The sequence below is a fragment of the Mauremys reevesii genome, linkage group 4, assembly GCF_016161935.1.
Source record: "Mauremys reevesii isolate NIE-2019 linkage group 4, ASM1616193v1, whole genome shotgun sequence".
In the NCBI taxonomy this organism is placed as follows: domain Eukaryota; kingdom Metazoa; phylum Chordata; order Testudines; family Geoemydidae; genus Mauremys; species Mauremys reevesii.
In genome coordinates, this window is record NC_052626.1 from 61,538,148 (window position 1) to 61,551,390 (window position 13,243).

Consider the following 13,243-nt stretch of genomic DNA (forward strand, 5'->3'; position numbering starts at 1 on the left):
CAGTAGACAAATAAAATGTGAATTTCTATAATTCATATTGAAGAAAATCAGTATTTTAGTGGCATTCCAGGACCTTCATATTTTCGACTACACCACTGTCTCTAGCCCAGTGGTTAGGGTACCCAACTGGGAGACCTGGGGTCAAAACTCTGCTCCAATGACTATTTAAGTGTTCCCAAGTAGAGATAGATACCAAATTCCCTTTAGGGGTGGGGCTTAGGCCACATCCCTCTCCGCCGCATTTCCTATTGGTTGGTTTAGGCAGCTCCTCACTCTTAGCTTCATAGAGTTCAAGGCCAGAAGGGACCTCTGCGATCATCTAGACAGATCCTGCCTGACACAAGCCAGAGAACTGCCCCCAGATCATTCCTAGAGCAGGTCTTTGAAGAAAAACATCCCGTCGTGGTTCAAAAACAGTCAGTGATGGAGAATCTATCACCACCCTGGGTAAATTCTTCCAATGATTAATTACTCTCACTGTGACGTTTATGCCTTATTTCCAGTCTGAATGTCTACCTTCAACTTCCAGCCACTGGATCATGATAGACCTTTCTCTGCAAGACTGAAAAGCCAATTACTAAATATTTGTTTCCCAGGGAGATACCTATAGACTGTAATCAAGTCACCCCTCAACCCTCTCTTTGTTAAGATGAATAGATCGAGCTTCTTGAGTCTCTCACTATATCTCTCACCAGAGGTCCTGATTTTTATAGGGACAGTCCTGATTTTAGGGTCTTTTCCTTATATAGGCTCCTATTACCCCCAACCCCTGTCCTGTCTGGTCACCCTATCACTATAAGACATGGTTTCTAGTCCTTTAATCATTCTCATGGCTCTTCTCTGAACCCTCTGCAATTCATCAACATTCTTTTTGCATTGGGGCACTGGAACTGGACCCAGGATCCCAGCAGTTGTCACACCAGTGCCAAATACTCCCACTCTAGATTCTTCTGTTTATTTATCCCAGGATCACATGAGCTGATTATCCACCAGGACTCCCAAGTCCTTTACAGAGTCTCTGCTTCCCAGGATAGAGTCCTCATCCTGTTCCTAGATGTATTCATTTACAATGAGCCATATTAAAACACATACTGTTTGATTGCTCCCCAGTTTACCAAGTGATTCAGATCGCTCTGTATCAGTGACTTATCCTCTTCATTATTTACCACTCACCCAATTCTTGTGTCATCTGCAAACTTTATCAGTGACGATTTGATGTTTTCTTCCAGGTCATTGATGAAAATGTTAAATCGCTTAGGGCCAAGACCTGATCCCTGCAAGGACCATCCTGGAAACACACCTGTGCAATGCTGATTCCCAGTTTACAATTACATTTTGAGACCTATCAGCCACTTTATAATCCAATTCAAGTGTGCCACGTTACTTTTGTATCTTCTAGGTTTCCGATCAAACTGGAGTGCAGCGCCAACTCAAGCGCCTTACAGAAGTCTACATACATTATGTCAATACCATTTCCTTTATCTACCAAACTTGTAATCTCATCAAAAATTGTTGATTTGCATTAAATAAATTATCCTCTTTAATTCTTTATTAATTGAATCTTATACCAGCTGCTCCATTATCTTGCCTGGGATCGATGTCAGGCTGACAGGCCTGAAATTACCCAGGCCATCCCTTTCACCCGCTTTAACAATTGGCCCAACTGACTCTCTCTCTGGAGCATATACGGAGCCTGGGCACTTAACCCAGGGCTGTGAGTCCACTGGGCAGCAGGGCACATGAAGCTGGGCATGGCCACGCTGGGCCGAAGTCCCTTGTGTGGTTCTAGCCAAGGTCTCACAGGCTAGGAATTGAACCCAGCATCCCAGGCCTTAGCCCCCAGCCCAGCCCAGCCCCCCCCGCGAGGTGCCCGGGGGGAGCGTGGGAAGGATGAAATCCCTGCAGCAATGTCTGTCTCCTGTTCTTATCTGCAGGCCACAAGAGCCCTATATGTGATCCTGCAGGAGCAGGCCTGCAGGCAGGAAGTGAAGGAGCTCTTCCCTCAGCTCTCGTCGCGCTGCTCTTCCACGTCACCCACACAGTGCAGCACACTGCTTCGCAGGAGAGGGAGCATAACCAGGAGGACACGGCCGCACCCCTCAGCCCCGTCAGGTACCGCCAGCCCGACACCCAGCCTGGGTTCTGCAGCGTCGCCCGCAGGCACGCAGCAGGGCCTGGCCTGGGCTCACTCAGTAACAAGAGGCTCGCTCTGCACACAGGTTCGCGGTGAAGGCCATGGAAGCTTTGCTTCTATGCGCTGGCTACAAGGAGCAGGCCACCTTCATGATGAAGCATGGCCGCTGGGACCTGCTCATGAGCTCCGACACGCACCACAAAGGTGTCTGCCTGCTTGCCCGGTGAGTGCTGCCCAGAACCGATCACAGCAGCAGCTCCTCCTGGCCCAGGACACGGCCACATTGCCTTCCCTGCTGGGTGAGACGCGGCTCCCAATCGCCTGCATGGAACAGGCCGCAGCCTCTGTGCTGTTGGCCAAGGGGTCAGTCGGCTACTTCTCCACCCTGCGCTGCCTGGCGTAAACCGCTTCCTGCATGGCTCTGGCAGGCATGGCTGGGCAAAGACAGCCTCCGCCATGTCTTTCCGCCGCGTTGGTGTAGCCCTGTCAGACCCAGCACATGAGAGAAACAAGGTGGGGGAGGGAATGTCTTTGGTTGGCCCAGTGACTGTGGGTGAGAGAGAAGCTAACACAGAAAGCTCCAGCGCTTGTCTTGGGTGAATCTAAGATATTCTCTCACCCACCCTTCTGTCTCTCATCACCCAATATCTGGGCACATGAGGAAGACCACCGACCCCACCAACACCCTTCTTTGTTTGCAGTTCTCTTGAAGCCCCAGCACTACGTGCTCAGAGCTGGCCTCATGGAAGGGCTCCCTGTCGAGTGATTAAGGGTTTGGGTCTCTAGCACATAAGCCGCTGGGCATTTTAAGCCAGCAGGAACTAGTCTGTGCCAGCTGCGCGTGACTAGTCGCCCGGGATCCCCTGTCCTGTGGCACTGGTCTGGTTAGATTCGTAAATGGAGGACCAGTCCTTGCCCACCTTGATGATGTGGTGTTTGTGTTTCCTATGCCAGGGCCATGGTTTCGCTCAATGTCGAGGAGCGAAACTGGATTTTCCACCATGTCATGGCCATCCTCAACGATCGGGACGATAGGCGGTACGTCCCGGCCGTGGTGCTCTTCATTCAGGTGAGCCTCACCAGCGGGTGAGGGTCGTGAAGCGCCCGGCCCAGCGGTGACTGGGGCATGGGGCTGACCTATGGCCAGGGATGGCAGATTTGTAGAAATTTTGGTGGTGCTCAGCAGAACCTGCCCCAAACTCTGCCCCCATAAACTGGGCCCCCACCCTGCCTATTTCTGTGGGTGGTTTTTGGGGGGGGGGTGGGGGCCTGGGGTGCAGGGTGTGGTTTGGTTCTGTGGGTGGTTGTGCTGGTGTGGGTGGGGATGCTGGCTCTGGGCGGGAGTTTGGGGACAGGAGGGGGTGTGGAGGGAGGGGGTGCAGGCTCTGGGACGGAGGTTGGGGGCCAGAGGGGGGTGCGGGCCAGGGGTGGGGGGGCCGGCGCGGGGAGGAGGGGGGAGGGTGCGGCGCGGATCTGGGGCCAATGGGCCAATGGAACTTGCCGCTCATGCCTATGGCCAGGAGAGGGGTGGCCCTGAAGGCCCTGGGGGTGGGTGGGTGAGCAGGGGCAGGGAAAGCTCCTACAACCCTAGGGGTGGAGTCACTCAGTCTGGGCATTGTTACCTGTCCCAGCTGGTGTCACGGGGCTGGAGCAAGGCCCAGGGTCAGGTGTCTCTTGTTCCCCAAGACTCAGTTCCATAGAATGGTCCCTTGTGTGACCTCGGCCCTCGAGCCCCCTCTGACATCCGTGTGCCATGTGCAGGCCGGGCAGCCGCCTGCCCATTCATGGCCAGTTCACCTGCCCCCTGCAGACCGGGCGACCCTTTGGAGCACAAGGCTGCAGACCCCCCCCTCCCCCGCACACACACCACTGCTCCGTGTGCAGCTGAGCCTTAGTGAGGGAGCAGGGCAGGCCTTGATCTCAGCTGGAGCCTCGAGGGGCCGTCGCGCTAGAAGCCCACACGGCTTCAGTGGGCTTTCAGTGGGGCCCACACGGTGACCAATCGCGATGCCCTGCATGCAGCCCATGCCGGGCCTTGGCCAGTGGAGCTTAGGGCCCCGTGGCAGAGATGAGTCGCGAGAGGCCAGCCCCGTTCTCTAGCTTGATTTGCTGTTGGTGTGTTAGCTCCTCAAGTGCCCTGACCTTGGCAGCGAGCTGGAAGACGCCATCGTGGAGGAGATGAGCGGGCTGCTGAGAGACCCCAAGACCGTGGTGCGCTGGTTGGCGCTCAAAGGCCTCCTCAATCTGGCCCTTCACCCAGAGAAGGTGAGAGGGGAGGAGGGCTGGGGGATAAACCCAGAACCGCAGGGAGCTGCTGCAGGGCTGGGGTCATTGAAACCTTCCCTGGGGGTATGGCCCTGGCCTGGAGTCAGGAGCCCTGGCTTCTATTCCTGGCTCTGCCACTGACCTGCGGGGTGCCCTTGGGCAAGCCCCTGCCTGGCCTTTGTCTGCTGTTCTGCAGGGCAGGGCCTGGCTCCTGCAGGGTGCGTCTCTAGGTGTGTGGAGCATCTGGCACAGCTGGGCCTGATTGTGTCTGGGGTCTCTGTGATCCAAAGAACCCTAGCACTAGAGTAGCAGCAGAGCTGCAGACTCTAGACCCCCAGGGAATGCTGGCGACCCCAGTGATCAGGGACGCTTGGATAGAGCCATTTCACTACAATTAGAAACCATTTTTTCCTACAAATCCCCTTTTAAAGCCTCATAGGTTTTAACTGTTGACGTCACGGCTCTGTCCTGCAGCACTCGCTCCTCTGAAGAGCTCTGGAAGGGCCTTTTGCTGCTAAGATCTCATAACAAGTTTGATACCCACAATATAGTGAAGGCAGAGAAAGCCCTTGGGACTTAAATACACAGATCTGACAGCCTGGTAAAGAGGAGACAATCTGAAGGCAACTCTCGTTAATGATAATTTACTTTGCCTGAGAATAGGGGGGTCAGTCCGGTTTATTAAACCCGGACTATGACTAGATCAGACATGGAGAGGGCGTGACTGTAATTCTCTTTGTTATACACCATTCCCATCGTTCCATGCACTTCAGCCTGGTTTTCACTTGCTTGTGGTTCATTTTCCTTTCCGGAACCAGTTAGCCTGTATATGACCTATTTTTTCCCTGATGCCGGTTGAGATTTTGTGGGGCTGTCTTTGAAAGGTTGAAAAACCAAACACAGAAATGACTGAATCTGGCTTTTAGTAACAGCCTAACCCTAGAACTAGTGTGCAAAATCGACTCCCTCCCTAGGCTGGGCTGTAAGGACCAGGATTCAGGAGAACCCAGGTTCGGTTCCTGGCTCTGCCAGACTCCTAAGTGACTGTGGGCGAGTCCCATAACCTCTCTGTGCCCGAGTTCCATGTCTGTACAATGGGGATAGAAATCCTGCCTTCGTGTGTCTAGCCTGTAAGCTCCAGGGCAGGGACCGTCTCTTCCTGTGCCTGGAAAGCCCCAGCACAAGCCCTCATTGCAGACAGGCCCTCGAGGTGCTATTCGAACAATAATACACTTGATTTATTTGGGGTCAACGTGTTGTGTAGAGAACTTTCCACGGATGATATCTGCTAATAAAACCATCCCCTGAGATCTGGAGTACAAGGAAGCAGCTGCTTATGTTGCAGGTTGCGGACCCACTGCCCGTGATCTTAGCTGGCTGTGCAAAGGCTTTGAGGCTGTAATATGTCTCTGGAGGCAGGGGCGCTGGAAGACTTTTTATAGTGGAGGTGCTGCACACACACCCCCTTACCCCTGTCCACACACCCCTCCACCACTAGAGCTTTGGTCAGGAGCAGGGCCATGGCTCCAGGAGGCGGGGGCGGGGGGTGGATGGGGCAAGGGGACCAAGGCTGGGGCCATAGCTGGGGGTTGGCACAGGGCCGGCAGCTGGGACCCTGTGTGTGGGGCCAGGAGCAGAGCCCTGCGTAAAACCTGGGAGTGCTGCAGCACCCCCAGCACCCCTAGCTCCCATGCCTCTGTCTGCAGGAGGCAGACATTGTTTTGGAAATGGCTTGTTGGGTCACTGGGGGGTGTTTCGTAAAGCAGCTCCTTGTTTCACACAGGTGGGGAAACTCCAGCATCTGCTGCCAGATGTCCTGGAGCGACTCCAGGAGGTAGACAGAGACCTCATCCGCAAGGCCATCGCCGTGCTGAAACACCTCCTCGCCGGCATGGACAGGCAGAGCGCCAGCTGCGCGGCTGTGCAAGTGGCTGCGCAACTCCTGCCATTGTTTCATGATGTAAGGCCTGGCAGCTCACAGGAGATCCCATCAAACTGCAGACATGTGAGTGGGGGCTAGGGGGTGGGCTAGCAGGGCCTGTGCTATGGTCCTAGCCAGAAAACGGATTGTCATAAATCATGAGCCTATTCCCGCCTTCCTCTCACTCTCCATGAGAGCACATGGCAGAAAGGATGGGAACCCTGGTGTCCCGCAGGCCTACTGACAAGGATGAGGGCAGCCTGGGGACGAGGCTCCCCTTGGGGAAGGACGTGCATTCCTGAGCCTGCATGCAGCGAGGGGGCCTCTGCAGCACAGGGTGCTGCAATGCTCTTGCTGGCTTCCAGGGTGACAAGTGATGGTACCTTGGTGAAAATCTGCCCCTCCTTTCCCTGGCCAGGAATCCTACAGCTGGCCTGTCAGCTCCATAAGGAAATGGCTCTGTCTGTAGGTTCTACAGCTACCGCCCTTTCCTCTCCTCTTCGTTCTCATGGCAGGGCAGCGTCAAAGGAGGGGAAAGTTCTCCTCAGATCTTTTGTACCCACAAACTAGCCCCCTTCTGTGCATTCACCAGACTGATGTTCAGTCCCACACTGGGTGGCGAGATCCAGCAAGCGGGCAGGAGAAAGGGCCCATCCATTACTGCCTTCCAGGGTAATGCCCCAGTGGGGGCTCCTGGAGGACTCCCAGCTCTCATAATGGTAAATCCTACTCTCAGCCCTCCCGAATTCTGCTGGGACCGTGCTCTTTATTTAGTAGTGGCACAGGCCTGGCTAAAGCTGTTCCCAGGGTCTCCTGGATCCCCAGCTGGCCAAAGGGACAGGGCAGCCTGGACCAAGGATGCAGGATCTCGCCCTGGGGTGAGCCCTTTAAACCAAACCTCTCAGGCCGGGAACAGAACAGGTTCTTTATGGGGCAGGGGTTATATCCAAATAGTGTTAATGAACACAACGCCCATTGTTGTCAGAAATGTGTTGTCAGAGTGCTACGGTGTGGTGCTCTGCTTTCTCCTTGTTGATATCACTCGGCTGCGTCGTGTGTTCCCTCTGTGTGCTACCCCAGCTCTGCAGATAGCTGACACAGCAGACCCGACGACAACCCCCAATAACCACAGAGTCCAGTAAGATGCAAAGCCACGTCGGCTAGGTTTATTGCGACCTCGGACACAATTGCACTTCCCTGTAGGTTTCTTAGCCTAATTCAGGGCATACTACGAGAAAGTGCCTCTTGGCAATGGACCCGGCTCAGTGGCGGGACTTTCCACTGCCCCTCGGCGGACAAAGGCACCGCCCCAGGATGCATTCTTATACACAGACACAAACAAGTTACACATCACACCTGACCTATGAGGTACAACCACTCCACGTAGAATTGTACAACCTTTCTACGTATTTAGGTGCCAACTTCTACCTTGTACATGTTGGTTCGATCAAAACAACTCTATCCATCATTTTACCCTTTTGCCCCTGTCATTGGGATGGGCCAGCCTGTTCTTTGTTATCTGTGTGGAATGTGCAAGTATGTGAATGTTCAGTACCTTTTAGGTACGTATCAGCCCTTTCCTTGCCAGCTTCTGTGAGCAGGGCCTGCCTCTGGCTCACAGCTTACCTTTGCTTTATGTTAGCAAAGTCTTGTTCATTACTTTAGTTCAGGCCTCAGGCCTCATACTGGGCCTTTATCATGGCCTGCACTTACTACACCCATCACCAGGGAAGGCAAACAGGCCTCAACAACTGGAGGAAGACCAGAGAGGTGCCAGTTCAACATCTGCCTGTGCCCACTGCAGTGCAGCCCTGATGCCCCATACCCCTCCCACGTGTTTTGTACAGAGCCTGCCCAGCTGACCAGCTCAGCTGACCATCTGACCATCTGGGCTCAGCTGCCCAGCTGACCATCTGAGCTGACCCCTCACCCCACCCCAAACCCCTGGAGGCTGGGTGGCTTCCAGTCATGGCATCCAAGGCCCCCTATCTGGGAGCTCCTGCACATTTACCACCCCTTGGCCCTGGTTAAATTCACCCCAGGTCCCTGAGCATGGCCCAAACAAACACCAATGGTAGGAATTTGCCCCCTATGCCTGGCCTCCTTGGCCCGGCTAGAGGGCTGCTGTGGGTCAACACCAGTGTGAGCTGGGCCTGCAAAGCGGGTGGACAAACTACACCCCCCCTTCGCTCTTTGAATCTTTCCTCATCGCTCCCTCTCTGCCGCCCCTGTCCTGGCGCTGCTCCACCCTGAATGTTTCCCCTTGGCTGACACAGGCGGGTGCTGATGTCAGTGCACCCAGAGCTGGCTGTGAGAGCCCAGGGGCAGTCTCACCCCAGCTTACTGCTCTCCCTGGCCAAGAAGTTACCAGGCCAGCCCCTCAGCTGGTGGAAATCTGCATCTCTATTGCCTTCAATGGCGCTATGCCCATGAGACTCTGGCCCCAGCTGTGGCTGTATGGCTGGGGGTGAGTTACCAATACCCCCTGCAGGGCAGACATCTCTGGCACAGTGTGCGCTTGCCCGCTGGATGAGAATGACTGTCACAGTGTCTCCTCCCCTCCCTATATCATCTCTTGCAGGTGACCAGCAAGCTCCAGGTGCTCTCCATCACCCTTTTTAAAGACCTGCTGGAGCTTGTAAGGGGGCCCAACCGGAGGCAGATGAAGGAGCATGTGCTCCAGAGCCTGGTCCCACTGCTCCTCCTTGTGCATGATGAGCGTCCCAACGTGTCCCAGGTGAGGCCACGGGTGGAGTCTGCATCTGAGATAGTTACAGAGCGACCATTTGTTTGGGGGGGGCAACATGTGACACCCCCCTTTAAAGGGTCTGGCCGGTAGAGGGCAGGTGCTCAGAGCTGTGACAATCAGGCACTCAAAATCACTTGAATGTTGAGTCCAGTAGTGCCATGACCATGGCACCCCACCCAACTGCTGAGTCTTCTCTGCATCCTCTGAGCTCAACACCCCCCTGCAGCCAGGCTGAGAGATTGGGTGGGGCGAGTGGTCACCTCACCACTCCTACAGCCACTGGCCTCCGCACACTCCCCTGGCTGTGCTGGTGGGAAGAGCACAACCCTGGCCATATCCCTACCAGGAGCAGGGCTACTCAGCCTCCAGATGGTGCACAGGACCCAATGTGCCCTTAGCCAAGTGGCCCGGACAGCCCGTACTAGCCATGACATGCCCAAGCCCCTCCCCCCCATGCCTCTGCACATGCTAGTGCTCAAGGCCCCCATCACAGGGGACACAAATGCCACCAGCACGAATGAATTCACCCCATGAGGTGGGAACTGAGGCGCAGCCTCAAAATATTCAACCCCCATGGGCATTAGGCACCTAAATCCCTTTGCAGCCCTGGGCCTAAGCAACTTGCCTGAGTTCCTGCACAGAGAGCTGGGAATTGAGTCAGGTCTCCAGCCATTGCCTTAGCCACACCGCCGCCCTTCCGTGAGCAGCCAGGGCAGGGAAGCGTTCAGCACGCACGGCCTCCCTGGCCTCCGGTAACTAGGCTAGTGGCTTCCAGCTCCCATAACTGTGTCCGGCTCACCCCGGCCCCTCTTGTTTTGCAGGTGTGTTGGGACACCCTCAGCAGTGCCGCCCAATTCCTGAGGTGGCACCAGCTCAGTGGCCTCATCCAGCACAAGGAAACCTGGCGAAGCTGTGACTGCCTGGTGAGGGAGCCCTCTGGCCATTCACTGCACAGCCCTCGCTAGCAGAAGTGGAGGAATCAGTGGATAGGGCACCCCCAATTGCCTGGCTCTGTGCCCACACTGAGCCCCAGCCCCGGGACCACACCTGGCCATGGGTGTGGTCCCTCTGCGTGATCCTCCCAGCACAGGAAGGAGGGGAAAAAACAGGACGTGCGCTCCACACACCTGCAAGCTGGCCTGTGGGATGGAAAGGCCTTTAATAATCTTGTGCTCCTTTGTTCTGGCTCCTAGATGATCCACTACAAGGAGAGAGCTGATGACTTCCTGGGCCAGACCATGGCCTTCCTGCAGAACCCACAGACTCCAGTTAGGGAAGCAGCCATCAGGTTCCTAGGTAACCACAGAGCAGAGGGGTCCCTTTAGCAGAGGGGTTGGATCTGGTCCCAGGCTCTCCTCAGTCCCTGCCAGCAGCAAGAAGTGATCCCTGGGCTCCTGATTCCCTAATGAAGGCGAAGGGGTGTCAGAAACCCACAGGAGCAGGCTCACCCCAAACTGCCCTGATCGGCTGATGGGACCCCTCTAAGCCCACTGCTCCTCATGCAGTCCCCATTCTCCACCCCCACCCCACCATGGGCTCTTGGTAGTGGACCTTCAAGGCGCTGTGCTCTCCTTTGGCAACCAGCCCTGTAGCCATCTCTGGGGACTCACCCTTTCCCCTGGGGATTCAGGAGCGTGTCCTGGCCAGTGAGGGGCGGGGGAAAGCCGCGGTACTTGGAGGGTGTCAGGCTCTTTAACACCCTTGCTGGGGACGCGGGGATGTGATGAGCTGTTTGTGTGTGTAGGGCTCACTGCCCGGAAGCTGGACCAGGGGAGCCAGGACAAGCTGGACGCCATCTGCGACAGTGAGTGGTCCCGCTTTGAGTACTGAGCACTAGGGGGATGAATGGCCCAGGGCTGCAGGGTGGGTTCAATCTCCGACGCCAGCAACGTGGTCACAGGCGAGAGCCACAAGGGGATGCAAAATGTCAATCCCCAACCCCCTGATCAGCTGCCCCCTCACCCTGTCGTGTCTGCTGGTTGGCATGTGCCCAGGCACTTAGCCCTGACCTCAGAGCTGTGGCCTGGTAGATCCCCAAACTGGGCCTGAGCTGGCTGGCCTTCGCAGATGATTGCCCCCCACAAACACAGCCAAAGTGGGGTGCTGCCTCCCCCCTTGCACTCACTAGCCCAGTGTTTGGAGCAGTCACCTCCATGTGGGACACCTGGGGTCAAGCCACTGCTCCAAATGAGGCTGAAGTGACGTCCGGTCACCTACCTCCCTGCTGCGTGTCCGGACTCCTGGGCAGCACAGGGCAGAGCAGCATCTCCACCACATTTGTTCGGGAAAAGGGAAGGGTGGGTGACATAGCTCAGACTCCTCACTCCCAGAGCAGATTCACAGCTGGGCCTCCCAACCGGAGCTAGAGAATGGCTGAGCTCCCTCCTCGGCATTTCCTGGAGGGCAGCAGAGCACCTGAAGTTAGGCGGCGCCTAACAATGCCCAAGCCCCTTTTGTGACTCTCCCCCTCTCTAGGCCTAAGTGCCCATCTATGCATTGGGGGGGGAAGGGGGAGGGTAAATACAGGCAGGGATGAGGCTCTCAGATACTGCAGGGAGGAGGCAGTCCTAGAAATAGTGAGTGAATGGGGTTCATTGGGACTTCTTGCCTGTTTCTGGAGGCTCCCCCAGCTGTGGAGGGCGGCGGGGATGTTTAGTGAGGGTTGCTGGTTGTTCCCGCTAGTCCCCTGCCTCCTGCCACCTGGCCTGCTGCCTCCTTGTTGTGGGCCGAGAGGTACAGAGCTGGCTTGGCCTGCCGGGGCTCTCCAGAGTGCCATGGCTCTGACCTCCATTTCCTTCCTTTCAATCTTAGACCTCAAAGGCTTGCAACAGGACAGCAAGTCCTCAGTCCGATGCCTGGCTTCTCAGACCATCTTCATCCTGGAGGCCTTCAAGAACCAGCCTCCAGCCTGCTGCAGCCTATGGACATTGGTCCATAGGATAAGAACAATGTGCACTGCGGAGAGCCAGCTCATTGAAGCTGCCCAGCTGCCCTAGGTCTGGGAAAAGCCAGCCTCCCTTCTCTGGGGGCTTGGTGCATCAGAGCCCACCTGGAGCAAGGTGGAACACATGGCTTCTTCCCAACTGGCTGCCTGCCCTGCCCAGCCATGTGAGTAGTTAACTGCTCGATAGCTTTCATCATCATGTACTTTTGGACAGGTTTCCATGCACCGTGTTGCATTTACGTCCTGCCCTCCGTCCCCATTTCCAGTCGTGTACGTTTTTGATGCTGTCGGCCATTTTGAAAATTTATTTTGTATTATTTTTCTGTGTTTGGCCGGGGGAAGGTTGTGTGCTTGTGTTTTGACATATTTAGAGAAAAAGTACGAATGAGTAGAAAGAGAGGCTGTAAAGGGTTTGCAGTCCCCCCCCCAGGCCCCACCGTCCGTCCATCTGGGTGGGAGACCACACCCCTTGCTATGATACTTCCGGGTACGGTGGTTCAGGGGAAAATTAGCTCAGTGTTAATGGCTCTAGCCTGCAGTCAGGCCAAGTAACGGTAGAGAGTCTGTTTGCCCGGGGCCCTCAATCAGGGCAGGGCGTCAGTCGAGAAGGGATCTGGCCTACAGTCAGGCAGGCAGAGCAGCAGGAGGTCCATTTGCCTGGCCCTTGATCAGGTAGGGCAGCAGTCAAGTAGGGGGGCTCTGGCCTACAGTCCGGCAAAGCTGTCGCAGTCTAGGGGAGGTTAGCTCTCTGGTGGGAATGTCAGGACAACCATCTGGCATCTGGATTCAGGTGGGTGCCAGACCAATTCAGGCCTCCTGACAACCAGGGGGGAGGCTGCCACTCCTGACGTTGAGGTGGTAGGGGCAGAGGAACTCAGGTCCTCCCATTCCACTGCATCCCAGCCCAGGACCCTAACAGCAGTGGAGTTGTCCGCCACTGGGTCAGCGGGGAAAGTCCAGCCGCCACACGCTGGCTGGCTTGTAGTCAATAACACAGCCAAACCTAATTCTGCTTCCCTTGGCTCCATCCGACACACCCATTCCGTGTGTACATGGGTTCCAGGGTTGTTGTTCGCTTCGCTGGGATAGACAGCTAGTGGCAGCCCCCCCAGCTCCTCGGAGATCCTGGCATCTGGCAGCTTTGTCAGCACCTCTGGGTCTCTGTCAGGAGAGCGGTCTCCGTTAGGTCTGGGCTCACGCAACGGGGAAGAGACGTCCTGCTCCTCAGGC

At 55.9% G+C, this 13,243-nt stretch overlaps 1 protein-coding gene across 1 annotated transcript in view; it reads left to right on the forward strand.

The window, feature by feature from the left end:
• Positions 1-12,618, forward strand: part of LOC120403375 (maestro heat-like repeat-containing protein family member 7) — a 30,781-nt gene extending 18,163 nt beyond the window's left edge. The window contains exons 10-19 of the mRNA XM_039534378.1: positions 1,935-2,112; positions 2,220-2,357; positions 3,089-3,203; positions 4,259-4,399; positions 6,183-6,404; positions 8,902-9,057; positions 9,891-9,992; positions 10,263-10,365; positions 10,814-10,873; positions 11,881-12,618. Of these exons, the coding sequence (XP_039390312.1) occupies positions 1,935-2,112; positions 2,220-2,357; positions 3,089-3,203; positions 4,259-4,399; positions 6,183-6,404; positions 8,902-9,057; positions 9,891-9,992; positions 10,263-10,365; positions 10,814-10,873; positions 11,881-12,065 (1,400 nt within the window). The 3' untranslated portion in view covers positions 12,066-12,618. The remainder of the gene's footprint in view (positions 1-1,934; positions 2,113-2,219; positions 2,358-3,088; positions 3,204-4,258; positions 4,400-6,182; positions 6,405-8,901; positions 9,058-9,890; positions 9,993-10,262; positions 10,366-10,813; positions 10,874-11,880) is intronic.
• Positions 12,619-13,243: the final 625 nt, after the last annotated feature.